Source organism: Capra hircus, chromosome 8 (assembly GCF_001704415.2).
Source record: "Capra hircus breed San Clemente chromosome 8, ASM170441v1, whole genome shotgun sequence".
In the NCBI taxonomy this organism is placed as follows: domain Eukaryota; kingdom Metazoa; phylum Chordata; class Mammalia; order Artiodactyla; family Bovidae; genus Capra; species Capra hircus.
The window spans coordinates 40,947,419-40,973,388 of record NC_030815.1 but is presented as its reverse complement, the minus strand read 5'-3'; the positions used below and the strand labels follow the sequence as shown (position 1 = coordinate 40,973,388).

Genomic DNA, 25,970 nt, shown 5'->3' with positions numbered 1-25,970 from the left:
TGCATGAGGTGGCCAAAGTATTGGAGTTTCAGCTTTAGCATCATTCCTTCCAAAGAACACCCAGGGCTGATCTCCTTCAGAATAGACTGGTTGGGTCTCCTTGCAGTCCAAGGGACTCTCAAGAGTCTTCTCCAACACTACAGTTCAAAAGCATCAATTCTTCGGCACTCAGCTTTCTTCACAGTCTGACTCTCACATCCATACATGACCACTGAAAAAACCATAGCCTTGACTAGATGGACCTTTGATGGCAAGGTAATGTCTCTGCTTTTCAATATGCTATCTAGGTTGCTCATAACTTTTCTTCCAAGGAGTGTCTTTTAATTTCACGGCTGCGGTCACTATCTGCAGTGGTTTTGGAGCCCCCAAAAATAAAGTCTGACACTGCTTCCACTGTTTCCCCATCTATTTCCCATGAAGTGATGCGACCAGATGCCATGATCTTCGTTTTCTGAATGTTGAGCTTTAAGCCAACTTTTTCCACTCTCCTCTTTTACTTTCATCAAGAGGCTTTTTAGTTACTCTTCACTTTCTGCCATAAGGGTGATGTCATCTGCATATCTGAGGTGACTGAGATTTCTTCCGGCAATCTGGATTCCAGCTTGTGGTTCCTCTAGCCCAGCGTTTCTCATGATGTATTCTGCATATAAGTTCAATAAGCAGAGTGACAATATACAGCCTTGACGTACTCCTTTTCCTACTTGGAACCATTCTGTTGTTCCATATCCAGTTCTAACTGTTGCTTCCTGACCTGCATATAGGTTTCTCAAGAGGCAAGTCAGATGGTCTGGTATTCCTATCTCTCAGAATTTTCCACAGTTTATTGTGATCCACACAGTCAAATGCTTTGGCATAGTCAATAAGACAGAAATAGATGTTTTTCTGGAACTCTCTTGCTTTTTCCATGATCCAGCGGATGTTGGCAACTTTATCTCTGGTTCCTCTGCCTTTTCTAAACCCTGCTTGAACATCTGGAAGTTCACGGTTCGCATATTGCTGAAGCCTGGCTTGGAGAATTTTGAGCATTACTTTACTAGCGTGTGAGATGAGTGCAACTGTGTGGTAATTTGAGCATTCTTTGGCATTGCCTTTCTTTGGGATTGGAATGAAAACGGACCTTTTCCAGTTCTGTGGCCACTGCTGAGTTTTCCAAATGTGCTGGCATATTGAGTGTAGCACTTTCACAGCATCATCTTTCAGGACTTGAAATAGCTCAACTGGAATTCCATCACCTCCACTAGCTTTGTACGTAGTGATGCTTTCTAAGGCCCACTTGACTTCACATTCCAGGATGTCAAGCATGGGCGGCTGTGACAGCACACAAGCGTGGCCGAGTAGAGCTACCATACGTCCGAGGTCAGGGGTAGAAGCCGGGAGGACCCCATACCGAAGGGGCAGCAGCCAAGAGGAGCTACCCCACGTCCGAGGTCAGGGGCAGCAGCCCAGAGTGCCAGGCTGCAACGGCGCCGTAATGGGCAAGAGGAGCTACCCCACGTCCGAGGTCAGGGCGGCAGCCAGGAGGAGCTACCCCAAGCTCGAGGCCAGGGGCAGCGGCCAAGAGGGGCAACCCATGTCCAGGGAGAGGTGACTGCGTGGGCACAGGAGGGCCTAGAGGAGCTACTTCACGTTCAAGGTCAGGAGGGGCGGCAGTAAGGAGATACCCCTCGTCCAATGTAAGGAGCAGCGGCTGCACTTTGATGGAGCAGCCATGAAGGGATACCCCACGTCCAAGGTAAGAAAAACCCAAGTAAGACAGCAGGTATTGCAAGAGGGCATCAGAGGGCAGACACACTGAAACCATACTCACAGAAAAATAGTCAATCTAATCACACTAGGACCTTAGCATTGTCTAACTCAATGAAACAAAGCCATGCCGGTTGGGGCCACCCAAGACGGGTGGGTCCTGGTGGAGAGGTCTGACAGAATGTGGTCCACTGGAGAAGGGAATGGCAAACCACTTCAGTATTCTTGCCTTGAGAACCCCATGAACAGTATGAAAAGGCAAAATGATAGGATACTGAAAGAGGAACTCCCCAGGTCAGTAGGTGCCCAATATGCTACTGGAGATCAGTGGAGAAATAACTCCAGAAAGAATGAAGGGATGAAGCCAAAGCAAAACCAATACCAAGTTGTGGATGTGACTGGTGATAGAAGCAAGGTCCGATGCTGTAAAGAGCAATATTGCATAGGAACCTGGAATGTCAGGTCCATGAATCAAGGCAAATTGGAAGTGGTCAAACAGGAGATGGCAAGGGTGAACGTCAACATTCTAGGAATCAGCGAACTAAAATGGACTGGAATGGGTGAATTTCACTCAGATGACCATTATATCTACTCCTGTGGGCAGGAATCCCTCAGAAGAAATGGAGTAGCCATCATGGTCAACAAAAGAGTCCAAAATGCAGTACTTGGATGCAATCTCAAAAATGACAGAATGATCTCTGTTCATTTCCAAGGCAAACCATTCAATATCACGGTAATCCAAGTCTATGCCCCAACCAGTAACGCTGAAGAAGCTGAAGTTGAAAGGTTCTATGAAGACCTGCAAGACCTTTTAGAACTAACACCACAAAAAGATGCCCTTTTCATTATAGGGGACTGGAATGCAAAAGTAGGAAATCAAGAAATACCTAGAGTAACAGGGAAATTTGGCCTTGGAATACGGAATGAAGCAGGGCAAAGGCTAATAGAGTTTTGCCAAGAGAACGCACTGGTCATAGCAAACATCCTCTTCCAGCTAAAGTTTAGGTTCATTCAAAGTAAAATTAACTTGCTTACTATCACTACTGCTAAAGTTCACAAATAATTTTTCTCAGTTATTCCATTTATAGTTCCATTTACCAAAGAAAACAAAGCACAAAGCCTCATGTTAGTCTGTATTATAATTTACCTCTGCTGGCAATAAGACAAAAAGCTACTCAGATTTATAAATCGGACAGTGCCTCTTTAAACCTGATTATATAATACTGACAAGCATTTTTATTTAAGAATCATGTTTCTTCTTATATTTCAAGTGATATTTTTCCTAATGTGTAACTTTTCTCATTTCTTTTCTCTTCTTTAATCCTACTACTTTTAAAATGTTGAGATTGCTAATAACAAGGAAGCACAGATCTAACAGAACCCAAAGCTGTCAATACTTAACAACCCAGGAACACCAAGTACTAAAGGGCAACAGGGGGAAAAAAAAATCATAGCTTTGGTTAGTTATAGAGATTTCTGAGAAACAGCTCGATGAAGCTGCAAACCAAAAGTAAAAAGTTCCACATATTATTATTTTCAGTATTGACGCCTTTCTTTTTGTCACTCATTAAAACTGTAACTTACAGACATAAGACAATCTTTTAAACAATCTTTAATTATATTATAAGATAAAAAACTGTACCTCTTTATTGAATAAAAAAATCTATATTCTACCTCTTCTTCTATTCAATAATTAATATATCAACTGTAGTATAGATTTGGGTGAGTTTCCTTTTTTTAAAAGGCTGCTGATCAACTGATTTGTTCATTGGAAGGACTGATGCTGAGGCTGAAACTCCAATTCTTTGGCCACTTCCTGCGAAGAGTTGACCATTGGAAAAGACCCTGATGCTGGGAAGGATTCGGGGCAGGAGGAGAAGGGGATGACAGAGGATGAGATGGCTGGATGGCATCACCGACTTGATGGACATGAGTTTGAGTGAACTCAGGGAGCTGGTGATGGACAGAGAGGCCTGGCGTGCTGCAGTTCATGGGGTCACAAAGAGTCGGACATGAACTGAAGTGAACCCATGTTTACTGAACACAATATTATGATTAGTAGCTCAAACTATCACTTAACAAAGCTTACCTCAAATTAGCACACTTATTTAAAATTTTTTTATGTAACTGCAGACTAGAGAAGGTACAAGAGTCATGAGTCATACAAAATATTCTCAAGTTACTCTTTCTCCAGATTTTCTAAATGACAACATTTTACTACATTTATTTTTATCATATTTTCCCTCTTTTTGTTAAAAGTTCTATATTTACTGACATTGGTACTTAGAATCTGAGTTTAGAGAGGACTTTTAGCAAGTTCAAGGTTTATAATTTTTGATTTGATATTTACTTTGCTTAAGCAGCCCTTTATACCCCAGATGCACCTGCTTCACTAGTTTTACTTGTGGGATCTTAAAAAATACATTGTGATTGATTCATAGAACTAAAATTGATCCTTCTTGATATAAAATATATCATGTTCTTCACCATGAGACTGCCCAGCTATGTCAGTAGGCTTATACCATATCTTATTATACATTATATGACTGCTTTATCTCTATAGGGTGTGGCTTAGGAGCTCAGGTCTTAAAGTCAGGTATCTTGGGTTTGATGCTGACCTGAAAGAATCATGGCTGAAGGAAGGTATATTAGTTAAACATCAGGCTGAGGATTTAGCACTGAACTACCAGTCAGCCGGGATAAAGAGGTGGCTGTGATTTCCACTCAGTAGTAAGTCTTTTAGTTTGTAAGGGCTGTAAGAAAAATGAACCCTCAGTGTCCCAGCAGAAATGGCTTTGACTGATACCAACACAAGCTTTTAAAGAAAATAAAGAGCCATTCGATGTGTGTCCATTTCTAAAATCAGCCCTGGATAAAAGGAAGAGCAGAATGATAATTTTTCATGGACAGAAAGGCTATGTTACTTATGCCATGGAATAAAACTTATGCTGGTTTAACACAGGTATTAAACTCAAAGAATTTTAAAGGGTCATTCATTTGGCTATAACAGAGGCCAGAGGAGGAGATGATTCTCAGCTTGTATACCATATATCCCTAGAGGTTCCACTTCCCTGATAGCTCAGTTGGTAAAGAATCCACCTGCAATGCAGGAAATCCTGTTTTGACTTCCTGGGTTGGGAAGATCCACTAGAGAAGGGATAGGCTACCCTCGCCAGTATTCTTGGGCTTCTCTTGTTGCTCAGCTGGTAAAGAACCTGCCTGCAGTAAGGGAGTAAGTTCAACCCCTGGGTTGGGAACATCCCCTGGAGAAGGGAAAGGCTACCCACTCCAGTATTCTGGCCTGGAGAACTCCATCAATACAAACTGAGTATCTACTTGCTCAGCATTTATGGGACTCATGAAATAAGACTTTCAAAAAAATTATTTGTCAAATAACAATACAAATATAATCCCATTCTTGAAAGAAATATAACATCAATCCCACACACATACATTATATAATTACTATCTAAAAGTATACTTCTCAAATGTTAAGCACAGGCTGTCAAGGCCAAATGACTCTAATCCAAAGTAGGTGCATGGGGATGACCCAGAGAGATGTTGTGGGGAGGGAGGTGGGAGGGGGGTTCATGTTTGGGAACGCATGTAAGAATTAAAGATTTTAAAATTTAAAAAAAAAAAAATAAAAATAAATAAATAAATAAATAAAATTTTGCATACAAAAAAAAACAAAAACAAAAACAAAGTACGTTATTTAAATGCTTTGATCCTCAGTTTCCTCACCTGCAATAATACCACCTACACTTGTGGAGCTGTTTTAAGCTTTAGAAATAAAGAGCTGAGCATTAAGCATAGGAAATGGCACACAATAGGTGCTTAGTAGATGGCAGCTACTATTATTTTTATTCATTGCTGTGCCAGGATGTCTGACAAAGCAGAATGGTAGATGACTTCAAAATGAGAATTACTGAAAATCTAAATAGCTTATATAGCTCGACCAGTAGTCACAGAGCACTCCACCTCACCTCTCACTACTCAGGTCTTCCACCCATTCCTCCAGGCACTTTAACCCTGCTTCAGTTCCATCAACCAATGTTCTCCCTCACATCAGGTCTTCACAAACACCCTGCTCTCAGAAGACTCTTCCTTTTATTTCCTCCTTGGTCACTTATATTCTTTAAATCTTAGCTTAAACATCACTTCCTCTGGGAAGACTTCCTTGACAAGCTGTTACTACAAATAACAACTTTTATTGCTTCTTCTCTTTCAGATACTGATGTCAAGGAGGCTCAGCTATATATATATATATTGAGGTCTATATTGCCAATGTATTTCTAGCACACATAAAGAATTCCTCTGATTTACTTTGGCAAAGAGGGCAGGTGCTCTGTTTAAGTTGTGTTCCAATTTCTTCAAATTATGTGTAAACAGAAGTGCCAGTTATTATAGTTTTCTACTTTCTACTAATAGGAAAAATGTTATAGGACAAACTGAACTTTTCAAACAAACAAAAAGTACTGATGTTGAAACTGATAGTTTGATAAGCAAATTTGATGATTCATAGGAAACATTACATGTCTCTAAGAACAAAATTATGGAACTGACTAAAATAAGTCGATAAAGCTAAGTGATTATTGAAAAAGAAAATTTTCTGCAGTTCAGCTTTGGGAGGTCCTTTGGAATAGGTATATTAGATGAACAGTGTAAACCTCTTCTAATTAGAAAACTGAATTCCAGGTCAAAGTAGCTATAGAATATTAATATATTATTCTCATTTTAATTTCTTAAAGTCCTATCATACTACACCACCAGATATACTTTTGGTTCAAAATTATATTTTATGAATGGAGTAAAAACTGGACATGTTCTTCAGCTCTACTAAAAAAATTGGCATTTCCCTAATCACTATGGTGACTACACTGGGTGACAGACCATCCAGGGTGAAGGACACCAGTGCTGACCTTGCCTCAGGCCAAGTTGGTATCCACTCTGACCTAGAGCCTGAGTTTCAATAATTCACAATCCAGAGCAATACAAGGAAGAATCAGAGGTTCTTAGTAAAGAAAAGGGAAGCAGCTGGCTTTATGACTAATGTAACTGCAGAAGATTAGTTACTTGACAATGAGGGCAAAAAGAGAGAGTCAAAGACCAACTCTTCTAGAAAAGGAGGTCAAATCCAACCCCATCCAATTTTTCATTAGACAAGTCTGACAGTATTACCAGTACTACTGATAGTGATAAGAATGAAAATAGTAATAGCAAAAAGAGAACTTTTATCAAAGGTTTATTATATATAAGGTACTATTTTAAATTATTTAATAAATAGGTTATTTAATACTTGAAGTATGTTAGACATAATTATTTTTATACAGTAGGGTATTCAGTCTTAGAAAATAAATTGTTTGTCAAAAGTCATATAACTAAAAAGAGGAAGAATCAGGATTTAAATCCATCCTTTCAACTATGAATCTCACTCTTAATCTATACGAAACCTGATTTATTGATGAAATATCTCTCAAAGAAATAAAAGGGGAAAATTAAAATCCATGCAAAAAAAGAAATACATAACAGTCAAGAGAATCTAATGTTAAAGAAAAAATCTAGAAAGACCCTAGAGAAAATTATTGGATTTGGCTCTGTCCAAGATAATCACAATGGTGTGATCACTCACCTACAGCCAGACATCCTGGAATGTGATGTCAAGTGAGCCTTAGAAAGCATCACTACGAACAAAGCTAGTGGAGGTGATGGCATTCCAGTTGAGCTATTTCAAATCCTGAAAGATGATGCTGTGAAAGTGCTACACTCAATATGCCAGCACATTTGGAAAACGCAGCAGTGGCCACAGGACTGGAAAAGGTCCGTTTTCATTCCAATCCCAAAGAAAGGCTATGCCAAAGAATGCTCAAACTACCGCACAGTTGTACTCATCTCACACGCTAGTAAAGTAATGCTCAAAATTCTCCAAGCCAGGCTTCAGCAATACGCGAACTGTGAACTTCCAGATGTTCAAGCAGGGTTTAGAAAAGGCAGAGGAACCAGAGATCAAATTGCCAACATCTGCTGGATCATGGAAAAAGCAAGAGAGTTCCAGAAAAACATCTATTTCTGCTTTATTGACTATGCCAAAGCCTTTGACTGTGTGGATCACAATAATTTGTGGAAAATTCTGAAAGAGATGGGAATACCAGACCACCTGACCTGCCTCTTGAGAAACCTATATGCAGGTCAGGAAGCAACAGTTAGAACTGGACATGGAACAACAGACTGGTTCCAAATAGGAAAAGGAGTACATCAAGGCTATATATTGTCACCCTGCTTATTGAACTTATATGCAGAATACATCATGAGAAACGATGGGCTGGAAGAAACACAAGCTGGAATCAAGATTGCCGGGAGAAATCTCAATCACCTCAGATATGCAGATGACACCACCCTTATGGCAGAAAGTGAAGAGGAACTAAAAAGCCTCTTGATCCTCTTGATGAAAGTGAAAGAGGACAGTGAAAAAGTTGGCTTAAAGCTCAACATTCAGAAAACGAAGATCATGGCATCTGGTCGCATCACTTCATGGGAAATAGATGGGGAAACAGTGGAAGCAGTGTCAGACTTTATTTTTGGGGGCTCCAAAATCACTGCAGATGGTGACTGCAGCCATGAAATTAAAAGACACTTACTCCTTGGAAGAAAAGTTATGACCAACCTAGACAGCATATTCAAAAGCAGAGACATTACTTTGCCAACTAAGGTCCATCTAGTCAAGGATATGGTCTTTCCAGTGGTCATATATGGATGTGAGAGTTGGACTGTGAAGAAAGCTGAGCGCCAAAGAATTGATGCTATTGAACTGTACCATTGGAGAGGACTTTTGAAAGTCCCTTGGACTGCAAGGAGAGCCAACCAGTCCATTCCAATGGAGGTCAGTCCTGGGTATTCTTTGGAAGGAATGATGCTAAAGCTGAAGCTCCAGTACTTTGGCCACCTCATTCCAAGAGATGACTCATTGGAAAAGACTCTGATGCTGGATGGGATTGGAGGCAGGAGGAGAAAGGGACGACAGGATGAGTTGGCTGGATGGCATCACCGAGTCAATGGACGTGAGTTTGAGTGAAGTCTGGGAGTTGGTGACGGACAGGGAGGCCTCAGTTTGTGTCCGACTCTTTGCGACCCCAAGAATCGCAGCACGCCAAAGCTCAACATTCAGAAAACGAAGATCATGGCATCTAGTCCCATCACTTCATGGGGAATAGATGGGGAAACAGTGGAAAGATGCCAGGGAGGCCTGGCGTGCTATGATTCATAGGGTCGCAAAGAGTCGGACACGACTGAGCGACTGAACTGAACTGAACTGAACTGATAGTGCACAGTCCAATACTCTTGCCTGGCGAATTCCATGGACAGAGGAGGCTGGCAGACAGCAGTCCTTGGGGTCACAAAGAGTAGCACACAATTAGTAACTAACATTTTCACTTTCTAAGCATACAGTATCCATTGCATGGGTAGCATCCAAATTTCATAGGATTAAAAAGTGGTTAGACAAAAGGGAAATGTAATAGGTAACTGTGATGTCTATGTCCAGGAAATTAGCAATGAGGGAATACCTAAAGAAACATGTCAACTGAAGAGGGAAAATACTCAGGAGGAGATACATGTAAAGATACCATACTCAAGCTCCTACAAGAGGTTCTTACACAACATTGTTCCATAGCCCTCACTCCCAGCCCCCTTACCTCCTTGATTTCACCTGAGCTCTTTAAGATTTCTATGAAGAAATGCCCTTTTCCAGTTTGTTTTTCTTGTGAACTCCAACTTTTCCTTCAGCACACAGTTTAAAGGTTACATCCTTGGTGAAGACATCACTGACCCTCATTTCCAAAACAATTTTCATTTTTACTCCTAAGGAACTTTGTATCTAATTCTATAACAAATCCATCTCCATTAAAAGTTGGTTTTGAAGGGTTCCCTGGTGGCTCAGTGGTAAAGAGCCAATGCAGGAGACATGGGTTGGATCCATGGCCTGGGAATATCCCAAGTGGGCTGCCGTCTATGGGGTCACGCAGAGTCGGACACGACTGAAGTGACTTAGCAGCAACAGCAGCAGCAGCAAGGAGCAACTAGGCTCATGGGCCACAACTATTGAACCTGTGCCCTAGAGCTTGTGAGCGGCAACTATATGGCTAGCATGCAGCAACTGCTGAAGCCCACATGCCCTAGAGCTTGTGCTCTGCAACGAGAGAGGCTACTGCAATGACAAGCCCACGCATTGCAACTAGAGTAGCCCCCGCTTGCTGCAACTAGAGAAAAGCCAACACAGCAACAAAGACACAGCACAGCCACAAATAAATAAATAAAATCACTGGTTTCCTGTAATCAGGTACCAAACTGAATTATCTTTGAAACCCTAGCATTTACACAGAGCCTGGCATATTACTCTTAAAATATACTATCCAGAACTGTCAATAATTTTTTTAATAATTTTTAACTCTAGATGAGAAAATATTCTAAAGATCACTTAAAAGAGAATCAAAGACTATAACTACCTACCTATTTAAATAGTAGTTCTTATTTTTACAAATATTCAGTACAGTTGGTCAACTAAAGGATCTTCTTATTGGGTTGGCACAGTAAAATTTATTTCAATTATAAATCAGCATGTTCCTTCAAAGCACCTTACTTTTTTATATTGGATACTAAAAATTAGCAGCTCTGATTCCAAAAATAAATATGTTCCTCAAGAACTAAAATTAATGTCTTTAAAAAATTATTTTTACAAAAGACTTTCAACTGAAATTCATTTAAAAATATAACCCCACCTTTTAGGATGTCTGCCACAGCCTTAATTATGAAAACACTATTCCCTTAGGGGACTAAGCCAACGAGAATCAAGTCCCAAGTAAGAGCAAATGAGAGAAAAATGTCTTTGTTTCTGTTGATTATATCAAATAATGGTCTGAAGTGAAAAGAATTCTATTCATGCCCATTGAAGCTAGGATGAACAAGAAGCAAACCTCTTGACCCAGAACAGAGGAAAGATAGACAAGGAAGACGGATGCACTACCTTGGGCTTAGTTCTCCAAGCTAACACAGGGTTCCATCCACAATATTACTGATCAAATTTTAATCCAATAGAACATTCTGTTTTGGACTCAATATTTTATAGGCAATCATTTTTTCCTCTTAATCACTGTTGACTGCTTCCATCAGAAGAACTTTCTCATGGGTATATTGCTAATTACCATGGCTTCCTTCTGATTGTGATGATTTACTACACACAGGAACACAGAGAAGAGAAGTGAGGACAGAAATAACCCATTAAGCTGTGGCCTAAAGTGGGGAAGTCAGGAGCACTGATACTTAACATTAATCCCTAAAATCCATCTTCTAAGGGTTGTGGCACCATTTTAAAGATATCTATAAACCGTAACAAAGAGTCGGACATGGCTGAGCGACTGAACTGAACCTTCTTGAAGACTGTCCTTTGCCTAACTGACAGTTCTGGTTGGATTTGTTTCCTACACAAAATGTCTTTTTGACCACATGATAATATGCTCACTCTCCAGGATGCACCATAACTTAAGTGGGAATGCTAAATGGGTGATAAATTGACACTAGACAAAAGGAAACATTATAGCCACACAGCTAATACATCCATTCTGTGAAAGAAACAAACAGCATCTGGGCAGAGAAAGGTCAAGATTCACAGTCTCTGACAATAAAAGAATCTGAACAAAGTTGACAGCATCTTTGAATACAAATATATATATATGTCCTTGAACTCAGATAGAAGCCCCTAAACCCCAGGGCTCAACTGTCCCTGGGGTATTACACTTAGAAGGAGCAGTATTAGGACAACATACTCTCCCACTTTGAGAGAAAAGATGTATGACCTTTTTCAAGAAAAAGGGAAGTCAGGCAGAGACAGTAGAGTCAGGAAGAAATCCAGCTGGGGGACCAGTTAAAATTCTGGGAAGCCTCAATGGGAGAAAATATTCTTGGAGCCCTGGTTCAAGATTTAGGCTGGTGTAGAAATTATCCTCAGTGTCAGCAGCATTTGTGAAATACCTGGATCCCATGATTAAAACATGAATAAAAGTTCTGAATTTTGACTAGATTCTACCTTGAAAAGAATTTAAATTGGCTGGCTATGATGTAAAATGAAATAGTAGGAATATATTTTCCTTTTCCTCTACCTTGGATTTTTTTTAAACTTACTTATTTTTAATTGAAAGATAATTGCTTTACAATATTGTGTTGGTTTCTGTCAAACATCAACATGAGTCAGAAATAGGTATACATATGCCCCCTCCTTCCTGAACCTCCCTCCCACCTCCTACTCTATCCCATCTCTCTAGGTGTCACAGAGCCCCACTCTAAGTTCCCTGAGTCATTTACCCTGGGTTTTTAATTCACGTCCAGGGCAAGTAGGCTTAGAAGACCTCTCAAAATTAGGCGTAAAATGACCAACTTGAAGACGTATCTACAAGAAAATCTGACAAATCACTCAAGGAAGGGATAGGGGAAGAGAGATTAGCACATTTCTAGTCATATTCAAGACAGACCGATTAGTTCAAAAGGGCTTTTTACAAATATGATAAGGATAAATAATATCAAGTTTGTAGTGTCTAATCAAGATACTGAACTTGAATGTTCTTATGTATTTTATTTAAATGGGCAACAATGTTTGCATTTTTAAGCTGAGACTCTATGGCATTTTATGAATAATGAAATATTGGAAAAAATAGAAAATCTGATAAAGAATTATATAATAATACCTCAAAATATCTTCTTAGAATTCTCCATTCCTAAATCAGATTGTCCAAGGAAAGTGACAAACTGATTCTTAACATCATACAGAATAAATTAAAAATAACTGAAATATTTTTAGAATAAACGTTTTGCTTGGTACTTATTACACAATGAAATAAAAACCCTTAGGGCTTTGGAGAAATAAAACTATATAGTAAGATTTTAAAATGTTCTGGTTTCTCAAAATTCCAATACACTTAATATTACATTGTCTCAAAATTTAAAGATTCAGCTATGGGCTTTCTCTTTACACCATATGGCCAAAGCAAGGAAAGCTAGAACACAATGAAAAGTTAAATCAATAGAAGCAACTACCTTTGACATCAATGCTATGATTTCAACATCCATCATGGGTCAGTGACAAGACTTGGAATATTTTAAAGGCATCCTACTACAGTTTGAAAACTTAATATGACATCAGCATATTAACAATACAAAGATGTTAGAATAATAAGAAATTATAGCACCTATCTTATTAGTTATTGACAATCTATATTCACAGAAACACTGTTAGAACGCACTGGGGATGTTCAAATATGTCACTGTTCTAGAGGAGAGGAAAGGAAAACAGAGGAGAGGAGAGAGGAGGCGGGGGAGAGAAGGTGAAGGGAGGGGAGACAAGAAAGGAAGGCAAAAGGAGGTGAGGAAGGAAAGGAGAAAGAGAGGAAGGGAGGAATGGAGAGAGAAAGCGAGGAAGGAAGGAAAGGACAGAGTAAACAAAATCTTTCCCAATAACATAAGCCTGGAAGGACAATATAACAAGCATTTCCAGGCATATATCACAATAATCCACTATGTGAAATAAAGTACTTTGTTGACAAAAAGAAAATGAAAGCTCTCAAATTCTTTGATGTAAGGGGACCAGGTTGTCACCTGCCTTGAATGTCCTAGAAGAAAGAACTAACTTGAAGGACTGAAAAATATGCCTGTTGGGAATGAGCCATGTGGCATAACCATAAAGTTTTCTATACTGTGTTCCATATGTACATGAGAGTATTTTTTTTATAAGGATATGAACAAAGTGTGTGTGTATATGTGTAATTTTCTATTTATCGCTGGTGATACTGATTTTCTACTTTTGTTAGGAACTTAGTTTTGTTTTTTCTTTTTTGGTTTTATATACATTTGAGCCAGACATCCTGGAATGTGAAGTCAAGTGGGCCTTAGAAAGCATCACTACGAACAAAGCTAGTGGAGGTGATAGAATTCCAGCTGAGCTGTTTCAAATCCTGAAAGATGATGCTGTGAAAGTGCTGCACTCAATATGCCAGCACATTTGGAAAACTCAGCAGTGGCCACAGGACTGGAAAAGGTCCGTTTTCATTCCAATCCCAAAGAAAGGTAATGCCAAAGAATGTTCAAACTACCGCACAATTGCACTCATCTCACACGCTAGTAAAGTAATGCTCAAGATTCTCCAAGCCAGGCTTCAGCAATACGTGAACCGTGAACTTCCAGATGTTCAAGCTGGTTTTAGAAAAGGCAGAGGGACCAGAGATCAAATTGCCAACATCCGCTGGATCATGGAAAAAGCAAGAGAGTTCCAGAAAAACATCTATTTCTGCTTTATTGACTATGCCAAAGCATTTGACTGTGTGGATCACAATAAACTGTGGAAGAGTCTGAGAGAGATGGGAATACCAGACCACCTGACCTGCCTCTTGAGAAGTCTGTATGCAGGTCAGGAAGCAACAGTTAGAACTGGACATGGAACAACGGACTGGTTCCAAATAGGAAAAGGAGTATGTCAAGGCTGTATATTGTCACCCTGCTTATTTAACTTACATGCAGAGTACATCATGAGAAACGCTGGACTGGAAGAAACACAAGCTGGAATCAAGATTGCCGGGAGAAATCTCAATCACCTCAGATATGCAGATGATACCACCCTTATGGCAGAAAGTGAAGAGTAACTAAAAATCCTCTTGGTGAAAGTGAAAGAGGACAGTGAAAAATTTGGCTTAAAGCTCAACATTCAGAAAACGAAGATCATGGCATCTGGTCCCATCACTTCATGGCAAATAGATGGGGAAACAGTGTCAGACTTTATTTTTTGGGCTCCAAAATCACTGCAGATGGTGACTGCAGCCATGAAATTAAAAGGTGCTTACTCCTTGGAAGGAAAGTTATGACCAACCTAGATAGCATATTCAAAACCAGAGACATTACTTTGCCAACTAAGGTCCATCTAGTCAAGGCTATGGTTTTTCCTGTGGTCATGTATGGATGTGAGAGTTGGACTGTGAAGAAGGCTGAACGCTGAAGATTTGATGCTTTTGAACTGTGGTGTTGGAGAAGACTCTTGAGAGTCCCTTGGACTGCAAGGAGATCCGGCCAGTCCATTCTGAAGGACATCAGCCCTGGGTGTTCTTTGGAAGGAATGATGCTAAAGCTGAAACGCCAGTACTTTGGCCACCTCATGCAAAGAGTTGACTCATTGGAAAAGACTTTGATGTTGGGAGGGATTGGGGGCAGGAGGAGAAGGGCATGACAGAGGATGAGATGGCTGGATGGCATCACTGACTCGATGGATGTGAATCTGAGTGAACTTTGGGAGTTGGTGATGGACAGGGAAGCCTGGCGTGCTGCAATTCATCGGGTCACAAAGAGTCGGACACGACTGAGTGACTGAACTGAACTGAACTGAAAATATAAAGTGATTCTATTTAAGAAGCTGTCAGATCTCCTCTATCAACTCTGTGTAATGAGGTGACTGGCCTTCCCTAACTATGGTGAAAGTCTGAATGTTTATTCTTTGGTTTAACCTCTGCAGTGAGGAAACCAAGTACCGGTGAAACCATATTGAAAAGAAGGATTCAGTGAATTAGCGCAAGAAATATCCAACTATCTTTCCTTACTCAGCTCCCCAGGCAACTAAGCATTCACCCACCAGGCAAGAAGTTGAAGTCATTTAAAAATATGACCACCTCAAGAGAAAAAACAGTACTGAACATCAGAAGGTCCCCAGTTAAAAAGCCCATCAAGTTACTCTATACTGAAGTCAACAAAGTCACTGATGCATTTAAATCAGGCTTTTATCCCCTCATTTTAAAATATGAATAAACCCTCAAAGATTATCAGGTATTTCAGAAATGTTTCTAATACAAACGATAGGCCAGAAAAAAATTATTGTACATGAAAGAAAGAGACTATATGAGAAGAAAATTTCACAAACTTGAAAAATTAATACCTTGAGAGAGAGGAAAAAAAGACACTATAAACAGGAAATAAAGCATGATATTATAAAAAGGGCCATATAAGGAATTTTATAAAGCTCTTAAAAATTAAAATTATGGTAACAGAAATGAAAAGTAACAGATGGGATGAAAGATGAAACTAAAAACAGAACCCAAAAGTCCAAAAAGTGAAAAAGGAGAAAAAAGAGGGGAGGTAATCATAAATGAAAAAAATAAAAATAAAAATAATAAAAACTCCCAATACTGGAGAACATGAGTGTCCATGAGATTGAATAGGCTCATCAAGGTTCCAGCACAATGTATGGGAATAGGCCCATATCAAGACATGAAATTTTAAGAAACTGGGATTTAAAACATGAAAGAAAAAAACATATAGACTGCATACAATGGATCAATAATCAAAACAGTCTTTCACTTTTCCATAGCAATTCTGAACACTGGGAGACATTGGAACAATTCCAAGATTCTGAAGAAAAAGATATCCAACCCCCAATTCTGTACCCATCCAACAACCAAACTGTGAAATAAATTCCCTCTCAGACACAAAAGAGTGCAAAATATACCATTTCTTAAGATGTTACTGCAAGCTGTGCTTTAACAAATCAAAAAAGAGTTTAAGACACTGATTTAGGAAACAGGAAAGCCAACATAACAGAGAAAAAGGAAATCCCAGGATGATGGCAAAGGGATCGCCCAGGATGGGGCTGAGCAAACAGCATCCATTCCAGACTAGAGCAGGTCAGAATGCTCTGAGACTTATTCAAAGGGACACATAATCATTAAACGCAAGGAAAGCAAATGAGTTTTACAAAAAAGAAAAGTAATCACAGCTCACTAGATAGATCTGAATAGTTTTTATATGTCATAAGAATATAAACATTGATTAATGATCTATCAGAATTATAGCAAAACTATTAGGTTGAAACGTATGAAATTGCTGTTTTTTGTAGATCAAAAATTGCACACAGTTCAACCTAGTATATCAGGAGCCTTTGGGACGGAAAAAGTGTGTGTGTGCATGCACACAAGCATATGTTAAAGACTAACTAGACAGAAGAGCATGATACAAAAATGTTTAAAAAATCAAGAAACAGTAAAATAAACACTGCTTGCCTCTGAGAAGGAATAGAGGGAGGGTGAGGACTGCTTTTTTTTAAATAACAAACTTGCTGAACTATTTTGACCTGTAACAAATATCTAATAACACTAAATTTAATTTTTTAAAAAATGTTTCTTGAAAAGGAAGGAAGAAAAAAAGGAAGAAAAAGGAAAGGAGAAAGAGAAAGAAAAGATAGTCCAGGAGTGAAGGCCAGGTGCACTTATCACACACACTTCAAGTTCTCAAGGGAGCACCTTCTGGAGAAAAGAGCAGGCTCTCCACTGCACTGCCATCAGAGATAGGCATGCTCAAGGCCACTCTTCTTCCACACAGGAGACCAACAACAAACCACAGTGCGTGTAACTGCTCAATGTGTGCTTAATATTGGTAGGCTGTTGAATTATCTTCTTAAAATTATATATAACATTGTTCCTACAGTTTTCTACCTGCTCTTTGGATGATATGCCATAAGCTACTCTCTTCTGAATAATGTTCAGAGTCTTGAAATTGGTGATGACATCAATGATACCATTGTGTTATACAGAACAGGGAGAAGAGTGTGCTGAGATTTAAGTATAAAAGAAATAATTGTGACAGATGTCTTCATTTACACTGAGAGTCCAAGACCCTTCTCCATGATTCTGGCACTCCCCTTGCCCATCCCACTTCTATCTCCTGAGAACAACATAACCTTGAGTCCTTCTGTCTATAATTTAAGAAAAGTTATCCCTCTACCCAAAGACTTAGTTATATTGCAATTTCAAAAACACATTTGCTAAAGATTTTCTTTGATACTGAGAAATTACAGGAAAATTATCTTTCTCACATATTTTCTCACCATTCTTTAGAGGAAATGACAGGCCAATGTATTCACAATCCAAAGGAGAACTATTAACTGGCACAAAATAGCACTATTTTGTCAGTAGCTTTCCAAAACAAGCTCAGTGTCCCAAGTATGAATAAGCCTTGTAGTAAACATGTGATGATGAATTCATTCTCAATTTTTTAAGTGGCATGACTCAGATTTTCAGACCTTTAAGATAATTTAATTTTCATTAAACAGTAACAGTCACCATAACGCCCAGGCACCTTCCAAAATATTACAAAGGCAAAATCCCTTCCTGTAGGGTACAAACATCCTCTCCTTTATCAAATACTACCATAAGCCAATTACATAAAAATATGAGTGCCGACATTTCAATAAGAAAGAAATAGGAAGATGTGATAAAGAATAAGGAGGAGTGAAGAGGAGAAGAAAACCCAGTTAGAGTGGTCAAGTCAGAAACAAATGCTCTCTTTAGGACTTAAGAGGCTCTTTTGGAAGACGGATTATAGTTTGAGTGTTTATCTTTGTATCCCTACAGCCTATCTCAGAAAGAACTTGGCACACCAGAAAATGCTCAAGGAACATTTGCTGACTTTATCTAAGAACTGAATGAGATCTGTTTGGGCACCCATTGTGCCAGAAACTGTTGTCCGAATCATTTCTTCAACACAGCCATGTTGGAGGGGCAGCACAAGGAGGTGCACAGCATCTTCTCTGGGAACAGCAGCTCCTTACCTGTTGTTGGACTGGTACTTGCTGAACCACCTGTGTAGGCACTGCTGCTTGACTAGCCACAGATGTCTGTAAAGTCACTGTCGAACCTGTGTCCGACCCGGTCTCTGATGTCTGCATGATGGTCTCTGAAATTTATTAAAACAGAAAGAAAGTTTAAAATGCTATTCTTATATGACTAGATGCAGCATATTGTTCTTAACATCCTAAACTGAGACTAACCTTCTACTCCCAGAATATCTCTAACTCCACCCAACATGCTCTCTTGATATTCCATGCATGGTTATAGTCATGTTGACCACTTTTAAAATCAATATAGAAAATTGCTAATCTACATTTTAAAAACCTCCAGGAATACCTCTGATTTTGAGGCTATACAGGTTGAACTTCAATGAGGTCTCATCTGTTATAAGCTGTTTCAAGCACACTATAAACTAGTCATATTGTAAATTATGCGAAGAGTTAATTTTCATAACACAAACCCTAACTGGATGCAAATGTCATAAATTGTACTTTCTCAACACTTTTATAAACTATAGGATGTCACTGGAAGTGAACAATTTAGAATAAATTATTCCTAAGGTCGAACTTTCGAACTCAATATTCACTGACTTTTAAAAATTAATGTGTATATAAAAACCAATTGATAGATCCTAAACTTAGCCACAGGATCAAGCTCACTGATTTTCTTGCCTGTGGGATGATATGGTGCTAAAATCACAGTTAAATTATATTCTTACACAAAGATAGCCAAATAACAACAATGTTGAATATTTTGAAAGATAAGGAGGATCACTATTATCTAGTGACATTTGCAAACAAAGACACGAAATTTTACCATCTCTCATTCACAACTCAACATGGCATATTTTTCAGTTCTCATGTGCCTACCTTACTAAATCAGGATTAAATTTTACAGTGCACATTCAACAAGTATGGTTTCTTAGGCCCTGATATTCCCTTTTGTTACTTATACAGTCAATAGAAAAAATATTAATTTCTTTGCTATTGAGCAGGGACCAGAATTCTAATTTTCTTTCCTAGGGGAAAAACAATATTTAATTGGTAGCTTAAGAAAAATACTGCATTATGGTTTAAATCCATGAACAGTATGATGAACATTAATTTTCCCAAAGAAAATTCTGAAAGAGCATTCAGTTCTTTCAGTAGAAAATTAACCTCTCTCAGCATCTTTTGTCACAGCATGACCTCTTCCAATTTTTCCCCAAACCTTTTCAATCATCTCATTCAATTTCAGAAACAGACCTCTGAAGATATCTAATCTAAACTTATTTCATAAAAGAGAAAACTAAAGCCAGAGAGGTTAAGAGACTTGCTCAAGGTGACAGGGAGTAGAGAAAGGGCTAGGCCTTTTCACTTCGAATCTCTGCTTAGTTTTCTTTCTAGACCTTGATACTGGTATAACTTTAGGTGATTGACTATTCTTATTCCATTGTTAGACAAACCCCTAAAGCAGAACAATAAACCTTAGTGCGTACAAAAAGATACAGCAGTAAAGCTAACACTGACAGAGTATTTAACATATGCTATGTTCTCTTCTAAATGCTTTGAATGTTAATTCATAAATAACTCCATGTGACAACCCAATGTGGTTGGTATGATTATAATCTCCATTTACAGATGAGGAACGTTATGCCCATTCAGTGAAGGTAGAGAGGGGCTACAGAAGGAAAGTGATGGCGACTGTGGCTACCACTCCATTTATTTGGGCCAGCTAATGTTCAGCTCAGGGATAACTGAATTTATGGGAAAGCAAAACTGTAGCTGTCAGTTTCTCCAGTTTTCCAAAATAAGACTTTTTTATGTGAAATAGCTAAAGATGGTAGCTAATTAACAAAAAATGTAACACTGATCTCCAAACACACACACAGCCTTTTTTCTTCACTAGTATTAAGACCACGAATATGCCTGACAATATCTGAGAATGATAGTATTCACTACATGAAACTCTTGCCTAATTAAGATTACCTGGGGTTCCCAAAATTGGGAGAGGGGATACCCAAATTCAGAACTCTATCTGTACCTCTTCTTCTTTATTCCACTAAATACCCTCCCCCAAAAGAAAGCACATGCCAATTTCCTTCAATTCATTACACACTTTTGGGCAATTGATGCCGCCTGCACTATGGCAGAGGGCTATTAGTGAGAGTGAGGTGACACGTTTCTGCAGGGAATGGGGAATGAACCAGATGTTAGATATCATCTTCAGTGAGTTTTTCTTAGCTTCTCTTCCCAACTCCAAGAGAGGCATTGGTCAATTTAGTACACAAATGAGGAACACAGTTACCAGTTATGTTTTTGTGTTTAAGCTATTCAATCAAGGGTTGGATGAGACTCTTACAGTGAAGTCACTCAAAGTAAAACTCTCTCCTGTTCATTCCAGTCTTGGCTAGGAACTTCATTGAGGCTCTTTCGTGTGTCCAGGGGTCTGTACTGAAGATCACCCTACACACTCTGTTTTGGTATATGACTCATAATTTGACCACCACTGCTTTAGACAAATATACGTTAAGACTATAAATAATGAAGATCTTTAAAAAATTAAATGCATTTTGAAAGTAATTCCTCAGTAAATCACCTGAGAGAGCTTATCAGAAGATAAAAGGCACAGATTTGAAAACTGGGTGCCTATGGACCATATTAGACTCCACAGATAGGCTTTGGCACAGACTATTTACAAATTAAAAATTGTAATTGTCAGCCTTTAAAAACCAGAAAATTCTGTGTTAAAAGCCAAATTTCTAAATTCTCTTGAAAAATCTGAATATCTAGAAAAGGTAAGCCCATATTATGTGTTTTATACTCAAATCATTTATACGGCAATACATATACTTGGCCTTTATAGGCATTTGAGGCATAAAAGAAACACCGAAGCTTTGACTACTTTACTAATAGGACTGTCTAACTTATAGATGATTGGAACTAAAATCTTTATCATTTAACTTCATCTCTGGGTCAGCTGAGGCCCAGAGATGTTAAGTCACTGAACCGAGATCAAATAGCTGTTGGAAGTAAAAAAAGAGGGTATGGACATAACACTGAAGCTCATGCATTGAACGACTAAACAAACTAGAAGTCCTGAGTTTCATAATTGACACTGAATAGACCAGAAGTGAAGAGAATTTAAAAAAGCAAATTGATGAACTTTTAGAATGAGAAAGAAGGAAGAAGATTCCAATTATTTAATAGGAGCAACCTTTACAGAATAGAATGGGGAAGATAAGATGGAGAGAAAATGATGGCCTATATACCTTAAAGTTATAGAGTCATGGAGAAACTTACATCCAGCTTCTCACTCTAGTAAATACCACATCAAAAGCATGTACACCCGTGGTGGATTCATGTCAGTGTATGGCAAAACCAATACAGTATCGTATAGTAACACCTGTGGTGGATTCATGTCAATGTATGGCAAAACCAATACAGTATTGTAAAGTAAAATAAAGTAAAAATAAAAAAATAAAAAAAACAAAACAAAAAAACAAAACCAGCACAGAAAGCCCAATCTAGAACATTCAATAACTTCCCAGAATATCCACTGTTTACTCCCAAATTACTGCTCATCATCTAATCTCCTTGACTCCTGAATTACAGGGTCATGCCAACTGATAAGAACTTAATCTCTCAGTTTGGTCTCTACCTTTCCTTAATAGACACAACTTAATTATCCTCTGATTTAATTTTCTTCCTCAAGTTTGCAGAAGAAGTTCTCTCCACCAAAGCCTCAGGCCTTCAAAGGCTCTTAGTTATATCCCTCCCAGAGTCATAACAAAAAAACAGTCACAATCCCATAGTTAGGTCTCTCATTAACTAGTCTTTACCAGGTGCCACACAATATGCTAACAGCTTGAAATATATCTTCTCATTTAATCCTCAAAACACCCCTGTAATGGTAATGCTGCTGCTACGTCGCTTCAGTCGTCTCCGACTCTGTGCGACCCCATGGACGGCAGCCCACCAGGCTCCCCGGTCCCTGGGATTCTCCAGGCAAGAACACTGGAATGGGTTGCCATGTCCTTCTCCAATGCATGAAAGTGAAAAGTGAAAGTGAAGTCGCTCAGTCGTGTCCGACTAGTAGCAACCCCATGGAGTGCAGCCTACCAGGCTCCTCCGTCCATGGGATTTTCCAGGCAAGAGTACTGGAGTGGGGTGCCATTGCCTTCTCCGAATGGTAATGCTATTATTTCCAATTAAAAACTGAGAAAACTGAAGCACAAATTGATTAAAAACTTGCTGAAAGCCACACAGTTGGTAAGAGTGTCTAAATTCAAATCCAGATTTGCTTTACTCTAAAGCCCATGTTATCATATACCACACACATGCCATAATGTGCATTACTGAATACTTTGCAAAATCACAATGAAATACTTCAAAATGAAAAACTAGAGATAACTGGTCTGAACAGAAAATCTTTGGGATTCTCAATCTATCCTATTTGATCTATACTTCTAATAACAGTGAGACATCTCTTTTCTCTCTGACATGGAACACAGGAAGTATTCTTTTTCTACTGAGGCATAATAAAACTGAACTGAGCTATCAAGGAAGCCTCATTGCCCATTTGGTAAAGAATCTGCCTACAATGCAGGAGACCTGGGCTCTACCCCTGGGTTAGGAAGATCCCATGGAGAAGGGAAAGGCTACCCACTCCAGTATTCTGGCCTAGAGAATTCCATGGACTGTATAGTCCATGGGGTCACAAAGAGTCAGACTCAACTAAGCGACCTTCACTTTCACTTTCAATAAAACCCAACTAGTGTTTTCCCAGAGGCATTTTAACTGATTAATTCCGAAGACCTGATTTAATAGCAGATCAATTTGAATGTTAAAGCATGCTGAGAGGTGTATGCTTCCCGCCAAATTTTCCTAAACAGGTCATTTAAACCCACTGACACATGTAGAGTATTTTGGTAGCTTTCCAACATTACTTGAAAGCACAGACCATCACATGAGGGTAGTGTCTTAGCATGCTTCATTTGTAGGTTTTGTTTTAGATCCAGTATAAAGGATTGTGTGTACATCTGAGGTGTTCCCATTCATCTGATGGTGGTTTCTGATGTTTTGTTTATGTTTGGGAGTAATTTGGTTAGTTTAGTTCCTTCATAGCCCCCTTTCAAGTGATATTTGTTTATCAGCCACAAATGCTGTCACATTAATCCATTTTGATAAGCTAAATAAACCCCTGCAGTTTGTCCATGATGCAGTCCATATGTAAATAAGTTGTATATTCTTGCAGGAGAGAAATGCACAATTTCAGTCTAGTCATCCTTGCCTAATGTGGCTGTCAGGTGTGTCAAGAGCAACAGATGCTTGTTTAACAAAGGACCTTTTTATTCTGGCTAATTAAGCAGTTGGACACACCCGCCTGTTAACGGTTTTTGCTTTGTATGGCCAGCTCTGGCTGAATCATGCGAATCTACAGCTAAATAGGCCACATTTTGAAAGAAGGCTAATTAACCCTTGGAAAAAGGAAAAGAATATTGCAAAAACCCAGCTGCTGAATGCAGCAAGATTACCATTCTGCAACCTGATGGGCAAAACCTAGGCAAAGCAAATGTGTTTGGAACAAACACACATTATTCCAAGTTTCAAGGCATTGAAGTGTTCTTTGTGAAACTTCCTGAAGACTATTTAATACACTCAAATTCACAGCTGGATTTCTTTCATCACACACAATGTACATGCCAGATTAAACAGTTTAATAGTCTGACCTAATCAATTACTTATCAAACAGAACTATATAACTGGGCTAGCTTAAAAGTACATAGTATCATCTAATTTTTATTGGGTTTTTCCATCCTGAAATAATTTGCTTTCCAAAAAAAAAAAAAAGCAAAGTCTGCAAAGCTTGGTCCCAGTATACTGATTGTACTGTCGTTACACACTCAGGTATGTAACAAGTTTTAATTCAGTTCAGTTCAAAATAAAAACCTGTAATTTGAATACAACAGAGAATTATCTTCCTCTATCCTTAGTATAGAAAAGCCAAAGATGGTAATTCCAATTTCTATTTGAACCAAATTAACCAATATTATTATGACAGTCAGTTATTGGTATAATAAAAATAAATCACACCTAAAATGTGACTTTAAAGAATAAATTACTTAGAAACCTGGTTCAACATAAGACCATATGAATGCTATTTACAGAAAAAAAAAGTCATAATTTAAAATTATTACTTTTATAATACAGAATAAGGAGTTTAACATCAGTGTGCTTTCACGGAGAAACATCCAAAATCACAACAAAACTTTCAGTAAGAGGTTATTACTAATACTCTGACTAAGCATCAGTATTCTTGAATAAATGTTAGTCAATAAATAAGAGCATATATAACACCCATAGCATTGAAAACCTCTACTTATTAAAATTAGACAACTGTCATGATTTTGGGGAAAAAAATACCTGATACATACTTTCCTGAACATAAAACCAGTATGAAATACACATTTCTGACTATTCTGAAATAGATGATGAAAATATTAAGATCATTCTAATTCTTTAGAAAAAAACTTATGACCCAGCAATCCCACTTCTGGGCATATACACCGAGGAAACCAGAATTGAAAGAGACACATGTACCCCAATGTTCATCGCAGCACTGTTTATAATAGCCAGGACATGGAAACAACCTAGATGTCCATCAGCAGATGAATGGATAAGAAAGCTGTGGTACATATACACAATGGAGTATTACTCAGCCATTAAAAAGAATTCATTTGAATCAGTTCTGATGAGATGGGTGAAACTGGAGCCGATTATACAGAGTGAAGTAAGCCAGAAAGAAAAACACCAATACAGTATACTAACACATATATATGGAATTTAGGAAGATGGCAATGACGACCCTGTATGCAAGACAGGAAAAAAGACACAGATGTGTATACCAGACTTTTGGACTCAGAGGGAGAGGGAGAGGGTGGGATGATTTGGGAGAATGGGAATTCTAACATGTATACTGTCATGTAAGAATTGAATCGCCAGTCTATGTCTGACGTAGGGTGCAGCTTGCTTGGGGCTGGTGCATGGGGATGACCCAGAGAGATGTTGTGGGGAGGGAGGTGGGAGGGGGGTTCATGTTTGGGAACGCATGTAAGAATTAAAGATTTTAAAATTAAAAAAAAAAAAAAAAAGCTCAACATTCAGAAAACAAAAATAAATAAATAAATAAATAAATAAAAGAAATGTAAACACGAAAAAAAAAACTAAGAATATTAAGCAATTTTCAAAGTTGACAATATAATGAAAAATAATGAGGTATATTAGAAATTATATATAGGGTTAAAATAATGTGGTTTTCTTTTTTCAAAACTGACAAAACTTTATTGGGCTGAATAATTTAGCTACAAATGTAAAACACTATGTCTTAGCTTTTTTCTTTTTTTCACTTCACTACCACAAATGATGGAGAAGGAAACAGCAACCCACTCCAGTTTTCTTGCCTGGAGAATCCCAGGGACAGGGGAGCCTGGTGGGCTGCCGTCTACAGGGTCCCACAGAGTCAGACACAACTGAAGTGATTTAGCAGCAGCAGCCGCACAAATGAAAACAAACTGGTTAAGCTACAAACTAACAGTCAACTCTT

General features: G+C 38.5%; 1 protein-coding gene across 4 annotated transcripts in view; it reads right to left on the bottom strand.

Moving 5' to 3' along the window:
• Positions 1-25,970, bottom strand: part of RFX3 (regulatory factor X3) — a 341,608-nt gene that overhangs the window by 179,504 nt on the left and 136,134 nt on the right. For 3 of the 4 annotated variants that reach the window (XM_005683704.2, XM_018052027.1, XM_018052029.1), the window contains one exon: positions 18,368-18,492. In XM_005683704.2, coding sequence (XP_005683761.1) covers positions 18,368-18,484 — 117 coding nt within the window. In that variant the 5' untranslated portion in view covers positions 18,485-18,492. Of the gene's footprint in view, positions 1-18,367; positions 18,493-25,421; positions 25,427-25,970 lie in introns of those variants that run through there. The other variant, XM_018052028.1, reaches the window with a different exon arrangement.